This window comes from Myotis lucifugus, unplaced genomic scaffold, assembly GCF_000147115.1.
Source record: "Myotis lucifugus unplaced genomic scaffold, Myoluc2.0 scaffold_153, whole genome shotgun sequence".
Classification (NCBI taxonomy): Eukaryota; Metazoa; Chordata; class Mammalia; order Chiroptera; family Vespertilionidae; genus Myotis; species Myotis lucifugus.
The window spans coordinates 2,884,813-2,905,385 of NW_005871201.1; the positions used below are offsets into that span (position 1 = coordinate 2,884,813).

Below are 20,573 nucleotides of genomic sequence, written 5' to 3' on the forward strand. Positions count from 1 at the left end.
TAATAAGCTCTAGGAACTATTTTAAAAACTTAAACATTAGGATTGTTCTCAAGATTTAACATTGAGAGGAGTATGGGCTTTATCCTCTTAAGTGTATCTAAATGCTTAAGTGTATTTAGATGCTGCACCTACCTCAATGGGTGAATCTTTTGATACTAGAGATCTGTCATAGGTGGGTGTTTCTACCACAAAATTATGGGCTGTCTTTTTTTTTTTTTTTTTTTAATATATTTTGATTTTTTACAGAAAGGAAGGGAGAGAAATAGAGAGTTAGAAACATCGATCAGCCGCCTCCTGCACATCTCCCACCGGGGATGTGCCCGCAACCCAGGTATATGCAATGACCGGAATCGAACCTGGGACCTTTCAGTCCGCAGGCCGATGCTCTATCCACTGAGCCAAACCGGTTTTGGCAATTATGGGCTGTCTTAAGTGCTATTAAGTTACATTGATATAATCTAGGATATTACAGTGCTCATGAGACCAGCATTGAAAATTTAATCTTCACTTAATCCCTAGCAGTTATTAGTCCTAGTTCTAGGCCACCCTGAACGCACACCATTTTGTGTAGGGAGAAGGCCACCTGGGCACAGCACCTGCAGATACCTAGAACAGTGAGTGAGAACCCAGTGAAGTTATCAGGGCAGAACAAGTGGAGGGTAGAGTGAATTCTAGAAAATAAGGGAGAAATGGATCCAGTGGGAGGAAATGCCTTGGCAATTGCCATGAATGGGTAGATTGGTATTGGCTTAATTCTGTACTGAGATAACACTGCCCACTGCAGCAGTGGCTGCCATTACCACAGGCCACACAGTAGCCCATTCTGAAGACTTGAGTTCAGTTGTCTCAATTCTCATCCTGTGAAGGAGATGCATTTCTTTTATTCACAGGTGGGATTCGATCACTTGCTAGACATCTCGTGGCCTATAAATTGTAGAGCCAGGTCAAATCCAGATGGTCTAAGTTCCCCTCTCGTCCCTATGCTATTTTGCTTGTGTATGTTTCTAGATTTTCTAAAGGAATGTTTCTTACAGAGAATCATAATAAAGTTTACTTATGTGCTGCTGTTAGGCAGGAAGTTAGACATGAGCGGCTGGGGTGGGGCCTGCCCTGGGGTCCTCCTGAACCAGGTTCAAACCAACATTGCCTTCCTACTGCCTCTCTGGGCGGCCCAGCAGCCAGCAGACCACCAGTAGGCAGGTTCTGAACCAGCTGGTTCTTGGCACAAGCTCAGGAAAACAACATGACCTCAGTTGGACCTTACTAGGGTCCTGGACTAACTATAATAAAATTGTATTGCAGTTTTTACACACACACACCTGTGGGTTTTTCTATATGCATTATGGATAAGGGCATGCACTGAAGAAATACATAACCTTTTTCTGTCAATCATCCTTGAATGTAAATGACAGTCTCTACCTAGATAATCCCTTATTTAAAACATATAACCCAGGAGTTCGGGGCCATTTCTCTCAACTGTCCCACTCCTTACTTGGAGTGTATCTTCAATAAATCCCACTTTGCTTTACTTTCATTTCGTTAAAATCTTTGCGTTGACAAGAATAATTGAAGTCCCAGCCAGTAACCCCAATTGGTAAAACCACCAGGGGTAGGGGTTTGCTGATAAGACTTGTCAAATTTCCTAAAATCAGGAAATTATTCTTCCTGACTCAATTATCAGGGTCCCCTTCTGTGAACCTGGACACTGACCAGTCTTAACCATTGAGTCATGGTGTTTTCTCTGTTAATGCATTGGTTGTTTTTTTTGTTTTTGCATTAGTGGTTTTGCTAGACAACTATACTGTGGATTTCAGAATAAATGCTAATATATCTTCCTAATTTTAGAGTGTCTATGGAACTAGACAATTGAGTATTTCATCATACAATGGATTGTGAAGTCACACTGCTAAAATTTGCGCTACTACATGCTGGGTACCACGTCAGGTTGCAGCTATTCTGAGAGCAAGTTCACATCAGACAGCCCTGCTTAGAGAAGTGACTGGTAGTCCTGATGAGCTGATTTACAAGGACTGATTCCAGCCTGCAGAGAGCAGCTTGCTTTGGACCAGAGCCTGTCATGAAGGGGTTCGTGGTTGTGAGAAGAGCCACTAAATCACTCTTCCCTTCTGAAAATGAACCTCAAAAATGTCCCTGGTGCTTTTTGTGATTGAAAGAAGAAAGTATGGGGCCTATGAATCGGAAACCATGTAGAGAGAGAGTTTCACAGCTGTTGACTTTAATTAAAAGCCCCTCTTCAAGGCAGCGTTACTTTATCTTCAGATCCCAAATCACTTGTCAAGTTTCACACCCCTTGTACTTTAGATGACCCCCATCTCATCCCATGTGTGTCAAGAGCAACTAAAGGAACATGACCCCAAGGTGGATTTATTTAATGTTTGTCAAATAGTCTGGTTGTTATTAACACTCAAAAGTGCAAATGCCGCCCAGCTGGCCAGTGTGGCTCAATGGTTGAGCGTCAATCCCCAGCATGGGGCCACCGATCATGCATGTTTTTCACCCATGTTTCTATATCCCTTCCTCTCTCTAAAACCAGTTTTAAAAACTTAAAAAGCACAATGCCTCTGAAAGGGCTGAGAGACTAGTCTGTTACCTATGACTGAATTTCTTTAATCCTTTTGTGTCTTTCTCTGTTCTTGTGAAGTAGCTCCACCAAAGGATTGAGAGTTCAGAATTGAGGGCAATGGCGGTAATTAAATAACAAATTATTAAATTGTTTGTAAGCACGAAGAAGTATTAATCCATTTCAAGTGATCTTGCAGGCACTCTTGCAAGATGGGGCCATCTAAATCATTAGAAAAGAGGGTACCAAACACAGCTGGCTACTTAGGATATGTGCAGGGTCGGCAAAAGCAGGGAGAACCTGACAGCAACAGTAAGTGTTAAACGTTTGTTGTGTCCTAAGTGCTGTTGTTTGTTCCAGAGGTATTAACAGTGGTTTTCAAAGTGGTCCATAGGCCTCTTGGGGTCCCGGACCCTTTCAAGGGGCCATGAGGGCGAAAGTATTTCCATGCCAAGTTTATTTGCCTTGTTCACTGTATGGACGTTAGCACTGACCATACAAAGGCAATGGAGGATAAAATTGCTTTCATGTTAACGTGAGTGGCCAGTAGCACCAAATCGTACCAGTTAGTAGTCATGTTCTTCACCCCCACACACTAGGGGAAAAAAGCCATTTTCACCGAAGGATGGCCTTGATCAAGCGATACAGGTTACCAAGTCATCAGCTCTCAGCCCTTGAGTGCACGGCTTTTCAGTGTTCTGCGACGTAAGTGTGTAGAGATCCGTGCAGCGAGTGTGGTGGTTGTCTCAGCTGACCTAGGCCTTTGTGGAACACCAGTTGTACTTCAAAGAATGACTAATGAACTGGTTACTCAGACTTGGCTATATAACAGGCATTTTCTCAAAAAATGAATATAGTGAGCCTTTCACTTCAATAGAGCAACTATCTTAGCTCAGTTACTCTACTGAACTAATCGGCACAGACTGAGGGCTTAAACAATAAACATTTCTCACTTCCAGTTCTGGAGGCTGGAAGTTCAAGACCAGGGAGCTGGCAGAGCCAGGGTCTGGTGAGGGCCTGCTTACCAGTTTGTGCACAGCCCTACTCTATGCACCTCACATGGCCCAGACAGGGAGAGAGCTCTCAGTGATGGTCTCCCCTCAACCTTTTTTTTTTACTTTTTGAAATTCCTGTGATTTTCATGGAAGCTCTAGTTGTCTTCGTGCAACCCCGGTTCCTCTATCTCCTCCTCTCTGAAGGATGTGTAGTCCCGCACCCTAACCCAAGGTAATACTGGTAATACTTCCATTATTCCCTGCCCGGGTTACCTCTGAGCTGACCTCAGATACTTAGTTCACTGTGTCCATCTAATGGCTCGACTCCCTCCTCTCCATTCCCCGCCCTGGGGTCAAGCCACTCACTGCTCCCTTTTCCCTCCCTCTCCAAAGAGGCCCATCTGTCACTCCTGCTGCTGTCACAACTGGGAATCTGCAGCCCCACCCAGCAGTGAAAGAGACAGAGTGGATGTGACTCCCTGAGGCTACAGGGCTCCTTGCTCCCCACCTTCCATGGGTTTCCCTCCAGGAACCCCAGGACTGACAAGGAATGGTCCCAAGTTGGCCCTGGCACATGGGGATGAAATACCCCCACCCTCCACCCAGGACCCAAGCAAACCCCCTTCCCATCCTCCCATCCAGAGAAGGGAGCCTTCCCAGGCCTGTGTGGGCTGGAAAGTAAGCAGCCCTTCTGGTGTCTGCAGACCGGGAGGCAACTAACATTGGTTAGTTTGCCAAGTAACCAAATTCTCAGCAGGAACTGGAAAGACCAACGGCAGAGCAGTCACAGGGGGGATAACAGGATTACAGAAAGTCAACAGGAGGTGAAGGGCCTTCACTAGTGTCGGTGAGCACTGCCCCATACGGTTCCCACTGGCCACACGCGGCTACTGAGCACCCAACGTGTGGCAGGGCTACTGAGGAGCTGAATTTTTTATTTGATTTCATTTTAATTCTGATTGAATGCATGAGTGATTTTTGATACAGCCCCAAACCCTGGGGCCCAAAAATGCCTGGGAGACAGCTGGATGGCAACTCCAATCCATCATTTTTTAATTAGCTCCTAGAAAAAAAGCCACAAATTCAAAAACTCAAAAGTTTATTAGCTTGATATAATTAGGTCCATGGACCCCTATTTTAATCTCTGGTTCTCATAGTGCAAGATATGAAGGTGAAATTCTTTGTATTAAGACAAAGGTAAACATCTAATTAAGTTGGGCTTTTATCTACCTGAGTTTATAGTTCATGCTTCCATGGCTTTGCAACATTAGTCATTTTAAAAGATGTCCTCCACTGGAGAACAGAAAGGCCACACCTGAGCTGTCAGCTGGTTCAGAATAGCCCCAGGATTTTTTTTCTAATTTTAGGATATTACTCTACCAATCAAATTCTTCAGGTACTAACCTATTTTTAAAATTTTTATTTAGGCACATATTTTTTAATATATTTTTATTGATTTCGGACAGGAAGGAAGAGGGAGGAAGAGAGAAACATCAATGATAAGAGAAAATCGACTGGCTGCCTCCAGCATGCCCCCTACTGGGGATCAAGCCTGCAACCTGGGCATGTGCCCTTGACCAGAATCAAACCCTGGGCTCTTGAGTCTGCAGGCTGACACACTATCCACTGAGCAAAACCAGCCAGGGCTATTTTAGGTACATATTAAAAAATTATTTCATACATTAACATTTCCTACTGAATCTGTGTTTCAGGTGAAGTAATGAATTTCAGGATTCCTTGATTTATTTTATACAAAGTGGAAATTAAATGATTAAATATTTCAAAGCCAATTTCCAGACAAACACTATCACGAGAAAAGTTTGCATTGGCCACTGCTAAACGTACTTGCTCAGCCACTCGAGTAAATTCCTTCTTGCCTCGTCAATATAGGGCTTATCTTCAGGTGAACAATCTTCTCTCTTTCGATGCACAAACCCATGAGTTTGCCCGGAAAATGTTTTAATTTGATATTCCACTTTGCAGTGTTCTTTCAACTTCTGGGTCAGCAAAGAGACCTGGTATGCAAAGATTTTCACGATGAAATGATATTTCCTAATCTCTAAATCTCCTCATAAAAGAAATTCAACATCAATGCTTTAAATTGAGTTCCATAGCCATAATGAATTTTTTACTTTTAATGTTATAACCAACACAGTCCTTACCTTTGGCAAAGGAGAGAATTCGGGGCAATATAAAAACAATACAACATCAACTATTTTAAATTGTATAATTTAACTTATTCAAGTATATATAATATACAATATTCAATATATTTAACATAAATTTCAATATATTCAAGTATAAACTATTTGAAATATGTATTAATATAAAGTATTGCTTATGAATAAAAATGATAATTTCTAAATGACTGCTTTTGAACCACAATTTTCATCTGCATTTCCTTTACCAACTCCAGGATTGCACATGTGGGGACAGGAGGCAGGGCCTCATCTATGCCTGGTAACCAGGTCATGCCAAGAGCACTTTGGGGAGGGTTGAAATCACCCTGTACGTCGCCAATGAAACCCAACTTTAAAACTAATGTTAAAAAGGAAAACTTTTTGAAAACTTAATGTTGAAAAATATTTGGAGCAACCAATGAACATTTTGGTATGTTTCCCCCAAATGCCAAATCGTGTTATTAAATATGCAAAGAGAAAAGATGCCAACTTACTTGATCAAGAGGAATCACAGCATCGTTTTCTGCAAAAATGAACAACGTGGGGTTCTTCAAACTGTGCACGTCATCAGAATCCTTGACGATGCCTGCAGGATGGGGACAGGAACACAAGGTATGATTTCCATCCATGCACCTGCCACAGAAAACTACATGGGTTTGGTTTGATTTTTCAAAATAAAATATATTTTCTTTTCTTAAGCAATTCCACAGAAGTAGGCTGCCCTATAAAATTAGTCTCAACAAGGAGCGTATCCAGTGGGGATTTATGACCAAGGAGCAGGGTGGGAGCCGTGGATGGAAAACTAAGAGGAGCCCGGCCGGCTTGGCTCAGTGGTTGAGTGTCGACCTATGAACCAGGAGGCCACTGGTTCGATTCCCAGTCAGGGAACATGCCCAGGTTGCAGGCTCGATCCCCAGTGGAGGTCGTGCAGGAGGCAGCCGATCAATGATTCTCTCTCATCAGTGATGTTCCTATCTCCCTCTCCCCCTCTCTCTTCCTCTCTGAAATCAATAAAACTATATTTAAAAAGAAAACTAAGAGAAAATATCGGGGGAAGGGGGGAGGGAGATAGAATCCAGACAGCTTGGCAGGGTTCCTGCGGAAGGCAGGCCAGGGGACAAGATACAGAGGATGGGGGGGGAGAGGGCAGGGGAGGGATGAGGAATTTGATCAGGTATTAAAAGTGAGGGATCCTCCCTAAACTGACCCAGTAAGCCAAGGACAGAGTTGAAGGTCTGAGCCTACTCAGAGAGGAATAGAGGAGCCTGACTCCAGTTTGGTCAAGGAGAGTCCTAGTCAGTAGGAGGGAGAAAATAATGGCTGGCTTTTCCTCCCATTTCCTGTTGGCAGCAAAGCGAAGCTAAGTAACCTAGATAGCCTCCCCTCACCTGTAAGTCCTCTCTAGGAGTCAGAGAGCCACAGGACAGATGGCCGGGCACGCTCTCCGCCCCACCGCATGCATGGCTGGACAGCGATTTGATGACCTGCCACTCCACAGCTCCTGCACTGTGCAACAGAGGCCAGAAGAGGGTGCCAGAGAGCTGTTCACGCAGGAGCACCTTTTGCTAATTGGCACAAAGGGACTGCATGTTCTAACAACCCCGGTGACAACTGCAAATTTACTCCTTTCATGTAAAATAAATACTTAAAGGGATTTTTTAATGCTAAAACTAAGCAAAAATACTACAGTGAGGAACATTAAGCCAAATGAGAATCATTAATATAACTATATGATATATATTATGAAAGAAGGCCAAATTTTCTTTTTTTTTAACAATTTTTTATGGTCTGACTGCTTCTATATTGTGAACTTAGTATGCCATTTCTATACACAGACAGAATGTTGTTGTTTTTGTTTTTTTTAAACATTTTATTGATTTTTTACAGAGAGGAAGGGAGAGGGATAGAGAGTTAGAAACATCAATGAGCTAGAAACATCAGTCAGCTGCCTCCTGCACGCCCCCTACTGGGGATGTGCCTGCAGCCAAGGTACATGCCCTTGACCGGAATCCAACCTGGGACCCTTGAGTCCACAGGCCGATGCTCTATCCACTGAGCCAAACCAATTAGGGCCAGACAGAATGTTTTTATCAGTGCTATGATACCTTTGGTTTGTTTGGGCTGACATGTTTATGTTGCTATTTACATTTCAGAGTAAGGAAAACTTACTCTGAAATGTAAACCTTCTTTATAGCGTGTGTGTGTGTGTGGGGGGGGGGGTAGCAGGTGAGAATAATTTTTTTTAATATATTTTATTGATTTTTTACAGAGAGGAAGGGAGAGAGATAGAGAGTTAGAAACATCGATGAGAGAGAAACATCAATCAGCTGCCTCCTGCACATCTCCTACTGGGGATGTGCCCGCAACCTAGGTACATGCCCTTGACCGGAATCGAACCTGGGACCCTTCAGTCTGCAGGCCGACGCTCTATCCACTGAGCCAAACCGGTTTCGGCGAGAATAATTTTTGTCTTGGAAAATCTTTTCTAAATATCCTTCATGAAAATATTGCTTAGTATTAACCATTATCACATAAACAAATGTTATCCCCTTTGTCTCAAGTGAAGAAACGGAGACGTCAGGTGACTTTCCCAAAGCAACACTGTTGGGACCCAGGTCTCCCTACTCCCAGTGGCATCCTCTGGTTACTGCAGTACAAACCTTCACCTGGACTTTCAGGCTTTTAAAGCCAATTTCATGACCACTGGGTTTTGTGTTACACCTGGGACCCTCAGCTTGGGAAGAGGCTCATGGCATGGTCACCCACGAATTCTCCTCTGTTCACTGTGTAAACTGTACAAGGCAGATTTACCGTACACGGACACCCCTGCCCTGAATTCTGGGTATTTCATCATCACGTGATGGACAGCAACTCCTCCCCAGCAGAATCCCACGACGCCAATTTTCTGGGCGTGACACTGTTGTTTCAGATACCTCAAGACAGCATCCACCTCTCTGGAACAGAAAGAAAAGTTATTCATGAGTCAAGAGGCATTTTGTGAGGCCCTGGGAAGGGCACTGGGCAGGTAACAGTTTATCTGCAGCTCTTCCTTGAGGTTCTGAGATTCTTACTTTCTGAGCTGCCTCCTCACCCCCTCCTGCCCAGTGACGAGTGACGCCTCTCCTGGCAAATCTCCCTGCCAAGCCCAGCTCCTCCAACCACCTGACAGGGCTGCAGGCAGGCTCTTTCCAAAGACCAGCAAATCCCACCAGCTCACTGCCCAGCTGAAAGCTGAGTGACAGCCTTCCCCAGCCTCAGCGTAAAGGCCAAAGGCCACAGCATGGCTCTAAGACCTGACCCCAAGATCTGTCCCTGCCCAGCACCCCAGGCTCCTCTCTCCTCTCAACAGGCACCAGTCACAACTGGGCAGCTCCCCAAACTCCCTGACTTGGCACATTGACTTCCCCTGCCTAACCCACTCTGTATCCAGAGTAGAGAAAGATTTGGAAAGACACCAGGACTACTTAAGCCATGAGGGGACTAAGGGCAGTAGCCCTTGCTTTGCAAACAGTTCATTTGCAAATTGGTTATTTGGAACAACTCAGAAGGCATTTTCAGCTAGAAGCAATGTACTTAATTTGAGGGTCATGGCCATCCAAGTCCTACTCGGAGGGAGTGTAGGTGTCTGGACAGTGAAGCCAGACCCACCTCTCCCTCAAGACTCTGCTCTCCTGGGTTCCCTGGGGGACACCACAAACACAGCCACACCCGCCAATTACTTACTTATCAATCTTTCTGGCATTCCTTGTTTTCAACCACTCTGGAAAAGTGGACCAGTCCCCAGAGGGGTGCCATGGCTCCTGCCCGACAAAAGAAGTCTGGAACGATGGTTCTGTAAATTAGGGACAGTAATTGATCTTAGTTTCTGTTGCTGTTGGGACTCGGTGTTTGCCTACATTCATTAAGAAATGTGCTACATTGGCGATTCTCACTCAAAGGAAAAGAGAAGTCATGGCCACAAGGGCCAACGTTGATCACAGCAAAGAGGCCAACTGGCACTAGGCCAAACCATCTCGGATTTCACAACCGAAGGGGCACGGCCTCTGGCAGCCTGTTTATAGCCCAGCCCATCTAAAGTGACCAGGCGACTCAGCAGTGCACACACCCCAGGAGGTATTGCCGCAAAGGACAAGGGGACCCACCAGCAAGGGCCTGGAGCAAGATGGGCCCCTCCTGTCCCCAAACCCCTCAGCTGGCCTTTCACATTAGCCTCAGGTCAGAAGGGCACACCTGGTTAGCATGTCCAGTCACTATGACCAAGCAATTTTCCCTAGCTCCGCCCAGCATGCCAGCAGGGCACAGTTTCCTGCCGGATGGTGTCGTCTAATGAGGGTTCTAAAAGGGGCCACAGCGAACAGCCAGCTTGCCCGAGTCCATGTTGATTGTAGGGGAGGAAAACATTTCCCTCCTTCCCTTCTAGGTTCTTTGGCTGGTCTGATAATTATCTATATTAATAAAAGGGTAATATGCTAATTAGACCAGACATCTTCCAGACGACCTTCCAGACGTCCTTCCGGGACAAAGCCATGGTGGTGGGGTTGAGGCAGAGGCAGTTAGGGGTGATCAGGTAAGCAGGGGAGAGCAGTTAGGAGCCAGCAGTCCCAGATTGCAAGAGGGATGTCCAACAACTGCTGGCTTAGGCCCGATCCCTCTAGTATTGACATAAGACAGACGAACCGGTGAAAAACAAATCCGATTTTGTGGATGAAAAAAGGGGTTCTATGGAAAGTAACCTCACAGGGTCATCTGATCATAAATTCCTTAACTGGGCAGCTGGTGGTGGGTAGTTATGTCCCAGGCATATGCTTTTTTAGTAAAAGGTTTTTGTTTGCCTTAAGCAAGCCCCGTCCATTGTTTCTGGGCATCTAGGTTAACACATCTTTGAAATAAGCATATCCACCCTCAGAAGAGCACATACTCTTGTTAACTCTCCTGTAATTCAATCCCCACCTTGCTTCTCCCACCTCCGTGTAATCTTCCATACTTTCCCTCCTTAATTCCGAAATGTGCCGTTTATTACTTCCTGTTATTCTCAGGAGCATGGGGGATCTTGCTCCCTGGCACATGTCTTCAGTTTGGCTCAAATAAACTCTTATAAAAATTTTCTCCAGGTTTGAACATTACTTATGTCAACAATTTCACATGTACGGGAGCCTCATAAAAATATGAGACCTAAAGGCAGTCAGTCAGACAATTGAAGCTATATGCCACCCTGTGGTAAGGACCTGGATAGGGCTTCAAAGGGAAGATTAAGTCACAGGACAATAAAAGACCAGGGGGTTGGTATTTAGAAGTCTGTCCTGCCCACAGGTAGGTCATTCAGGCAAAAGTGATCTCTGGTAATAGCGCTCTTTCTGGGTCAGGCCCCCTGTCTAAACTCTTTTAGGTAATTAAGGGAGAGGTCAAAGTTTTTCTTGAGTCTGCTGGGCTTGAGTGCCTTCAGCTCCAAGCAATGCCCATGCCAAGCAGCACATTTGGGGCGGCTTATTCCGCTCCCTTTCACAATCTTCCCCGCAAGTCCACCCAGGAGGGTGAGGCCAGCACTGACCCACCCAAAGACCGGCTTCCCAAAACAAAGGGCTGTCACCACAGATGGGGGAACACGGCGCCTCCCGCAGGGGCAGAGAGGACACTGACATTTGGGTCAGAAGAAGGAAAATTCCAGCCCCAGTACTGCATGTCTGCCCTGTATTCTTCAGTCACCTAGCAATGTTCAGGCCCATGTTCTCCATCTGAGAAACAGACTGCACCCAGCCCCGCCCAACCTCGGAGGATTATTTTGAGAGAAAAATGAGTTGTACGCGTGTGAAGGGCTCTGTAAATCACAGGCGTCTGGACTCTTTATCTCAACCAAAGCAACCACCTGAAACAACAGAAGCTGCAACCCCATTTGATCAGTTGCTCGGGGCTGGGTGACCTGAGGCACCTCGGTCTTCACGCCGCGGTTTCCTACTCGGCGAAATGAGAACAATGAGGAGGGGTCGTGGGGAGGACAACAGCCCTTCACAGCCTGCACGCAGGGGCTGGCTGAGCCAGAGGCAGTCGGGGCTGGCTGTCCTTTGTTTTATTACCCGGCTTGCCGCTGGGATGTTAAATTGCCTCATCTTTAAAATAAACTGGAGGATATTAAAAAGTGAAAAATCACGTGAACCCTCTTTTTAGTCAACACTAAATCTGCATCACACAGCAGGGGGGCTGCTTCCTTTTAATCGGGTTCTTTTCATAGGAAAACCCAGAAGGTGCACCCTTTGATTTCCAGCTTCTCTTTTGGAGAAAACAAAGGAAATGGGGTGCTCCAAACTCAGGGCTTGCTGGGGTTCACGCGTTCTGAAGCTGGAGAGGAAGTAGTGGTTCCTCTCCTCCTCCAGGCGTCACTGTAGCTGTTACCAACACCAGGACAGGTGAAAAGCGAACAGGTGGCAGCATTCCCCACGAGACCCGACAAAGGCAGAACCTTTGGGAGACAGTGAGGTCTCACTGGGCCAGTGCTGAAACCCAGTCTAATTCAGACGGGCCATGATAGTCCGAGGCTGACATGCTCCAAGGACCAAGTAATGGGTCGTCTCAGAGCTAGCGAGGTCTGCCCAAGGACACATGTCCTGTACCTGTGTCCCGCAGGGCCCCACATTGAGGGCATCCCCAGGAAGACCTGAAGCCTGGGGATTCGGTGGCCTCTACCAGAGGTGGGTGTTTTAAGTTTCATATGACATTTCCCATGTACTCGCACCCCAGAGAGATAAGGAAGTAGATAATGTAAATTAGGGACTGGATAAGAGAAGGTGAGGAGATTAGCCAAAGAACACACATGCATAACCTGTGGACACAGGCAATAGTGTGGTGATGGCCAGAGGGAAGGGGGAAGGAGCTGGGTGGAGGTGGGCAAAAGAGGGGGGAAAGGGGACATCTGTAATAGTGTCGGCAAAAAAAATAGTTTTTTACAAAAAGAATACAGTCAGGGATTTGGGGGTTGTTTTTGTTTTCCCTGAAGGGAACACAACATAGATCACAGAAATGTCCATGGATTTTATCAAAGAAATAGAATTTTATACGCACGTGTATCCATTTCCCGAGATCATGTCAGCCATATATCTGGTATTGGGCATCTCCCAACCGAATATATCTTGAATGACAATCACTGCTTTGCCAGCGTCAACGGGGGATCTGGTGACATAAGCCTTGATATGCTCCACTTGAACTTCATGCCCCATCCCTCCATACTCCATCTTATGGCCAATGTCACAGGGACAAGGATGAGCTTCGTTAGCCATTGGAGATATTTAAGTCAGGCTGCAGAGAGAGAAACATGCCTTATATTCCAAATGGGGCAAGTCTGAAGATTTTGAACAGTAAATAAACTACAGTCAAGATTACAGAAAAATACTAATTTTAACTCTACTCGTAGTATACTCATGCAAGAAATGAGTGCTAGTATTTGGTCCATCTGAAGACATCATAAGAAACAACTTTATATTAACTTAACATATTCTCATATACCTTTAATATGTGTAATATCTATTAGGCACACCTTTAATATCTGTTTTCTGAAAGAAAAAAACAATATTGGCTGCTGGTTCTGGCAACACCTCAGGTTGGAGCTAATAAGACTCGGTTCACATTGCAAACATTAGAAATACCAGAGTGAGTGTAACCAGCAAATAAGAACACAACATGGTGGAGCTCATAGGAAGAAGGGAACAGCACCAGGGCTGGAACTGGAGAGGAAGCCAAAACCAGGGTGAGGGTGGCGGGAGCAGATGCTGCCTGAGAGCCCAGCGAGGCTGGAGACAGGCCAGACCCGGGACCACCCTAACCTAGTCTGGATTCTGGGTCCAGTCAGGCCTTGGGAACCCATGAGATGGGATTTGTAGCTGAGACCTCTCCACGCAACATCAGAGCCCCCCCAGGGTTCAGAGTTAGTGGGACAAATAAGAACAGCAAAGAAAAACTGTGGAATGTGTGAGGAAGCCTAGGAGGTTATAAAAAGAAACCATCACCCCAATTTACAAGATCCTTTGTTTCAAGTAGGAAAACCTGGCTGAGTAATGAACATAACTGGCCCTGGGCATCTGGCAGAAGCAAAAGCAAAATCTATTTTATAGCCAGACTTTCACAATCCAGGCCGAAAATGCTACCCATGGAAAAGGAACTCACTATAAAGCGCCACGTGGGAGGAAGCGCTCCAAATAAACAATAATCAGGAGAAATTATGGTGATAGCGTGGGGAGAAATGAGGACAGGACCTGCCTAGCAAGCTTCACCAAACAAACTGAAAGCAGGAAAGGAGAGGAAAGAAAAACTAAACCTATCAACTGCAATGGGAGAAAGTATGTGGCTGAAATAGATCCGAATAAATAGAAATAGATTAAATTCACTATATGAGACAGATTCTCAAAATGAATTTTTAAATGTCGAGGTACCATCGGAAAGGAGAACATGGAAACACTGAACCCAAAGATGTCCCTACAGATACAATGACCAGAGGTCTGGCATTTGCTTCAGAATAGCCCAGCGGATGGTGGCAGTGGGAGGGAGCATGTCCCTGTGTCACAGTGTTGGAACTGGGTGGTAAGTTCAGAAGCATCCTTTGTACTAGTCTGTCTACTTTTATTTTTTATATATTTTAATTGAATTTTAGAAAGGAAGGGAGAGGGATAGAGAGATAGAAACATCGATAAGAGAGGAAATCATCAATTGGCTGCCTCCTGCATGGCCCCCACTGGGGATCAAGCCCACATGTTGACCCAGACATGTGCCCTGACCGAGAATCAAACTGGTGACCTCTTGGTTCCTGGGTCAACACTCAACTGCTGAGCTACATCAGCCAGGCTCTACTTTGACATATGCTTAATATTTTCCTCAACAACAAAAAAAAAATTAACTTTTATTTGAATTATAAAGACGATAAGATAAACATAGCAAGAAGATGAGATATGGACTAAGATAACATATCATTCTTAAAGCAGATTTCGTATCTAGATAAAATATATGAAGAATTCTTATAAATCAAGAAGAAAGAGACAACATCAACAGAAAAATGCTCCAAAGATATTGAGTGGGCCGTTCACAAAAGGGAACACCTGAATGATATGTAAAGATAATAAAGGTCACTAGTATTTAAGAAAATTATACAAAGAACATCAATGACATACCATTTTCCGTCATCTTGAAGATTGTCAGTAAGTGTGTTAACACTAAGAGATGGTGTCCATGGAATATAAGCTGATACAAACTCTAAACATATGTACGTCAAGGTCTAGCAATGATGAAGACACCCTGCAACCCAGAAATCCCACCACTTGGTATTTTCCCTAGAGAGATTCACATGTGTGTGTGTGTGTGCATGTGTGTGTGCATGTATGTGTGTGTGTGTGTGTGTGTGTGTGTGCGCCCATGCATGCATGCAGTGGGTGGTATGGAAGTACATTCTTGGTAGTATAGATATGATGGCAAAAATTGGAAGCAACTAATTGACCATCAGGAGAAGAATGGGATAAACTGTGATTCATTCATTGTTGTGGTTTGAATTCTGTCCCCCCAAAAGGATAGGTCAAGTCCTGACCCCAGAAACTGTGAATGGGACCTTATTCATTAACAGGGTTTCACAGAGGGTAATCGAGTTAGGATGAGGTCATCCTGGTGAGGGTGGTGCTCATCTAATTAATGACTGGTGTCCTTGCCAGAAGAGGGAAATGTGGGTATAGAGACAGACACACAGCAGAGAAGGAGTGATGCATCCTCAAACCAAGGACCCTAGGGATGGCCACTCAACCCCAGAAACTGGGAGACAGGCAAGGAGGAATTCTCCTTTAAAGGTCTGAAGAAGAGCATGGTCTGACCAACACCATCGTTTAGGACTTCAGGCCTCCACAACTGAATAAATTTTTGAGAGAATAAGTTTCTGTTGTCTTAAGTCACCCAGTTTATGGCAACCCTAGGGCACAAAAAACTCATAAAAGGAATATTGCATAGCAGTTCAATGAACAAACTATATATATCAACATGATAAATCTCAAAAACATAATGCTATAACAATGACGATAGCTTTTTTAATGCTAATACTAAAACCCCAAAATAATACATATATTATTAATAAATATAGGGTTTTAACATATAACTCAAGAGAATGAAGCACACCACCATTTGAGAGTGGTTATTGGCAGGGAAAGGAGATTATTGTCTTTAATTGTATTTGTTGTATTTTATTTCCTTAAAGTTTTGATTTGAAATACATAAGAAAAAAGATAATGTTTTTTAAAAATCTGGGTCACGTGAATATGGGTGCAGCTATGTTATATCATGTACTTTGCAGAACATTCTACATGTTCATAACTAGAAATAACATAATTTTAAGGACAGAGAAATTAAGAGCTAGCCATTTGATCACAGGAAATTTGATTCTATTTTGTATGGTTTTTTGTTCATAAGCTACATTATAAAATTATGATTAGTAAGAGAAGTCAGAACAATCTAGTATCCATAGCAGTGCATTTTATGTCCCCTGCACTGTTGTTGGGAGCTGATTCCTTGGGCTGATTTCTTACCTGGGCTGTCCTGAGGGCGAGGAGACCACGGAAAATCCTGGTCGTTCCAAATTAGCCTTGAATCTGAATCTTTTAACTTTATCTTCAGTTGATATCCACTCTCCAGAAGAAGTGTTTACAGCCAGGAGACCCACTCTCTGGACTGATCCTGCAAGGTTATTCTCCTGCAGAAAGGGGAGGTGCCAGGACAGGACTGGGTGTGCTGTGTGTGGAAGTCTGGGCTCCTGCCAGACCCTTCACGTGGCACAGCAGCCTGTGTGAACAGGGCCAAGGTCACGGTGGGCAGGGCGGTTTCTACAGACTGTACCCCCTCGTGGAGTGAGAGCCTCAGGGAACATACCCTTGACTATCCACTGACTGTACTCTAACGAAATTTTCTATATGCATAGACCTTTCAAGATTATGGCTCTTTCCCCACAAAAGACACATTTGTTAAAAAGTAATTTTTTTTTTAAAAAAAGGAAAACCATAGATATAAGATGAATACATTAAAGATTTTATTTTACACATGACAGGAGGGAATGAGATAGGTGTTATATAACTGGTTCAAAGGACAAAGGAAAAAGAACACAAATTTATATGTCATAAAGGAAGATTGAGATGAATTGCAAGTGGAGACAAAACAGATTTTCCACTGGAGGGGAAGAAGTCAATTAAATCTCTATCAGATAGGACCGAATTTACAAATCTATCAGTTACCCACAACTTTCAAAGAATTGCAATCTCGTTCAAATACAATGAACAGGGCTAGAATCAGACAGCCCAGAAGGGTGTGCTGTGGACAGTGAGTACTTTTCCATTGAAACCGTTTTTTCTATATGACCTTATAGAGTCATTCATTGTGAGTGGTAAGGCTTCAGTTTCCTCCTAGAAAGGATGGGCTGTGGGCCTGACATGGATGATGGGGTCCTCAGAAAATGTGTGTCCAGAAAGGCTTTTCTGTATCATGGCAGCTGGGCTTGGCAACACATCCTGCCACCCTTGAGACCAGCTCTTTGGTCCACACTGGGGAAGCCTCTAGAAGCCAGGGGTCTCTTTATGGCATCAGGGCTGGCCAAGACGTGCTCCTGCAGAGGACACCCTAATGGGCACGCTCATTGGCAATGCCACACTGAATTCACCACTAACGCCCGTGGTCCCCCCATAACATTCATCCAAGATGCCACATCTGTGTGAATGATTGCCAAGCCCACCAAGTCCCTTGATAAAGAGTCTCTCCTTGACTAAACTCCTCTGAACCCTCTTCTCCATTAGGCCCTGACTTTTGGGCTTCCAAGTCCATCTCTGCATTGCCCAGTTTTAGTAAAAATCCTGCTAAGTCAGTTTATCCGAATCCCCCACCCTCCATATCTGATCCTGACCCGCACCCTCTGCCATCCCCCAGGTGATGTCTAACGCCCTTGGCTTTGTCTTCTGCCAAAATCCTGTCAAGTCAGTTAGCAGGATTCCCCGAACCCTCATGCTTCGTTAGTAGTTTTCCTTCCACGGACCCCTCTACTCAGATCCTTCACTACAAATCCCCACTTTTCCTTGTATGCAGAGAGGAGCCCAATCTCTCTCCTACTGCAAAATCCCATTGCACTGGTCCATACCCCTGTCTCGGTGGCCCTGAATAGGGTCTGCCCTGTTCTTTAACAAGTGTCATGAATGAGTAATCTCCTGCACAGCCTCCAGCCCAGCTTCACTCAGCAAGTGCCTCCACAACATTACAAGCCCATGGCGATCACTGGTGGATCTGCAAATCCCAAGAGGCTGCCATCCTCCTCTCCGAAGGTTACCTTCCCCAGGCAGTCCTTCTTGACTTCTTTTTAAAAAAATATTTTAAAATTGATTTCAAAGAGGAAGAGAGAGGGGGGGAGAGATAGAAACATCAATGATGAGAGAGACTCATTGATCGGCTGCCTCCTGCATGCGCCCCACTGGGGATGGAGCCCGCAACCCGGGCATATGCTCTGACTGGGAATGGAACAGGGACCTCCTGGTTCTTAGGTGGACGCTCAACCACTGAGCCATGCCGGCCAGGCTTGACTTCTTTTTTTAACCACTTATAATATCTCCCTGGTCCTCTCTTTATTTTATTTTTTTAAAATATATTTTATTGATTTTTTACAGAGAGGAAGGGAGAGAGATAGAGAGTTAGAAACATCGATGAGAGAGAAACATCGATCAGCTGCCTCCTGCACATCTCCTACTGGGGATGTGCCCGCAACCCAGGTACATGCCCTTGACGGAATCGAACCCAGGACCTTTCAGTCCGCAGGCCGACGCTCTACCCACTGAGCCAAACCGGTTTTGGCCCTGGTCCTCTCTTTAATAAATTAAACAGAACCGTTAACACGTGCTCATTTTTATATCTGTGGGAGAGTCATGACTTGACCTTTCGCGGAAAATTTTGTCTTCTAACAGTATAATTGAACAACATTCCCTTTTTCTCGCCGGAAGTCAGAAAGGCGAGAAATGGGTCTAACTGTGGTGAGCAAGTGTGGTTTTCCTGCTTTCACACCCCCAGCCCCAGGATTTAAATAACTCGGAAGTCATACTTCCCAACGCAGTCAAGATCTCCGCCAGGAACGGAGAAAACAGGTTTTGACGAGCGAAGGAGATTGGCGGGGATGGGGCTGTAACATGCAAAGAAGTATAGGAATAAATCTCTGGAAGCTTCGGAGATTTAGAAATAGAAACCATCTGCAAGCTCCTCCGCAAAAGCAGCACTGAAAGATAATACGGGAGGGGCGGTGGCTAGCGGGGAATGGAAGGCTGGGCGTTTTTCCTTTCCCTGGGTAAACACTGTGGGAACGTGCCTGGAAACCGATTTGCGATCCTGCAGGGGAAGGCAGGCCCCTGCCCCTCCTTAGACGAGTCTGTGAACGCCAGCTCCCCCATGACGATTTGACAGCAGTCGCGCTAGTGTTTTCTCTCGGTGTGTGCTCAGACAGCATTAAGGAGAAAGCTGTGCGCGGTGCGCGCGCGCTGGCCTGGGAGCGCGCCAGGGCGCAGCTGCCTTTGACCTTTCCTTGGGCGCTTTCGGACCTAGATAGGATTTCCCCGGATACTCGCAGGGCTCCCTTCTGACCACCTCGTTATACATGGTCTTTTGAAGGCATTTTCCATCAGCAAGAAACCTAAATGGCAGTACCCGCTGTTGGCAAGGCCTGGGCAGGGCGACACTTCTGCCTCCCGACCCTCGGCGGTGGGTGTGGACTGCGCACTCCTGCTTGGCAGCACGTCCCCAGCAGCCAGCGCGTCGCACTCGTAGACCCAGCACCTCCTCCCTGAATAGCCACCCTTTAAAAAATACCGCCAAATGTGGCCAACGATCTTGATGCAAATCTGCTCATTTCCCCCATAAGAGTAGTAAAAACTATTCAACCCAAATGTTTCCCTGGGGGAAAATCGTTACAGAGAGTATTTAATGGCACGAAGGAAAGGCTTCTGACAAGCCTTTGGGAAAAAACGAACACGCATTTCTACATAGCACGATTCCAAATATTTTCAAAATGCGTGGCTAAACAATACAGGAAACTATGCCCACCCAGGTGGAATGGCGAGGGCTGCTGTTCTGCTGTAACAATGTACTGCTTCGATGAAAGTCGGCTTTTGAAAACGGGCTTACCAGGCTCATTACCTGTGCACATGGCAAAGCCCTCCTGTACCTTGTGCCAAGACCCCGTTGAGTTAGTGGAACTGAGATCCGGCGCGTTTCTACGACCGGGAAGCGCACGTACCTCGTCGCCGCCAGCAAACTGTCTACCGCGCGCGGAGGAGGCGAGACCCGGAGGGGGCAGCGCCACAAACCCGCTGAGCCCGGAGCCACGGTCACGGGGGAGCCGAGTGGGAGGCGCCTTCTTCCCGGGCGGAAGTGGACGCGGTGACCGAGGGCGCCGGGAACCCTGTGGGCCAGTGGCTGCCCCGGGAAGGAGGGGAGGCGGGCTGTGGGAGGGATGGAGAGGCCCTCGGCCGGTGAGGGAGGTGAGAAGGGAGGAGGAGGAGAGGGAGGGAGGGAGGGAAGGAAGCTTGGAGGAAGAGGACAACCCGCCCGTGAAATTTACAAGTGTGCCTGGCTCCTAAGACCTGGAACTTCTTTGTTGTAAATCAAAATTACGCTATTCTTAAAAATGAATTACTGCATATTCCTATTTGCCCTCCCCCACCGCATCCCCAGTCCATTTTTTTTCCTGGTCATCTGATCAGAAAAGGTTGTTGATAATTGTCTTTGTAAGAAACGTCCAAACCTGTAGAGAATTTTTATGAGTTTATTTGAGCCAAACTGAGGACA

At 45.6% G+C, this 20,573-nt stretch overlaps 1 protein-coding gene across 1 annotated transcript; it reads right to left on the reverse strand.

Moving 5' to 3' along the window:
• Window positions 1-5,174: 5,174 nt before the first annotated feature.
• Window positions 5,175-20,145, reverse strand: CMBL (carboxymethylenebutenolidase homolog). Its single transcript, XM_023759390.1, is given in 8 exon segments — window positions 5,175-5,591; window positions 6,251-6,342; window positions 8,568-8,710; window positions 9,480-9,568; window positions 9,570-9,588; window positions 12,810-13,043; window positions 16,298-16,461; window positions 20,023-20,145. Coding segments are annotated over 6 exon segments (738 nt in total). The 5' UTR covers window positions 13,025-13,043; window positions 16,298-16,461; window positions 20,023-20,145; the 3' UTR covers window positions 5,175-5,411.
• Between the last annotated feature and the right edge of the window lie 428 nt (window positions 20,146-20,573).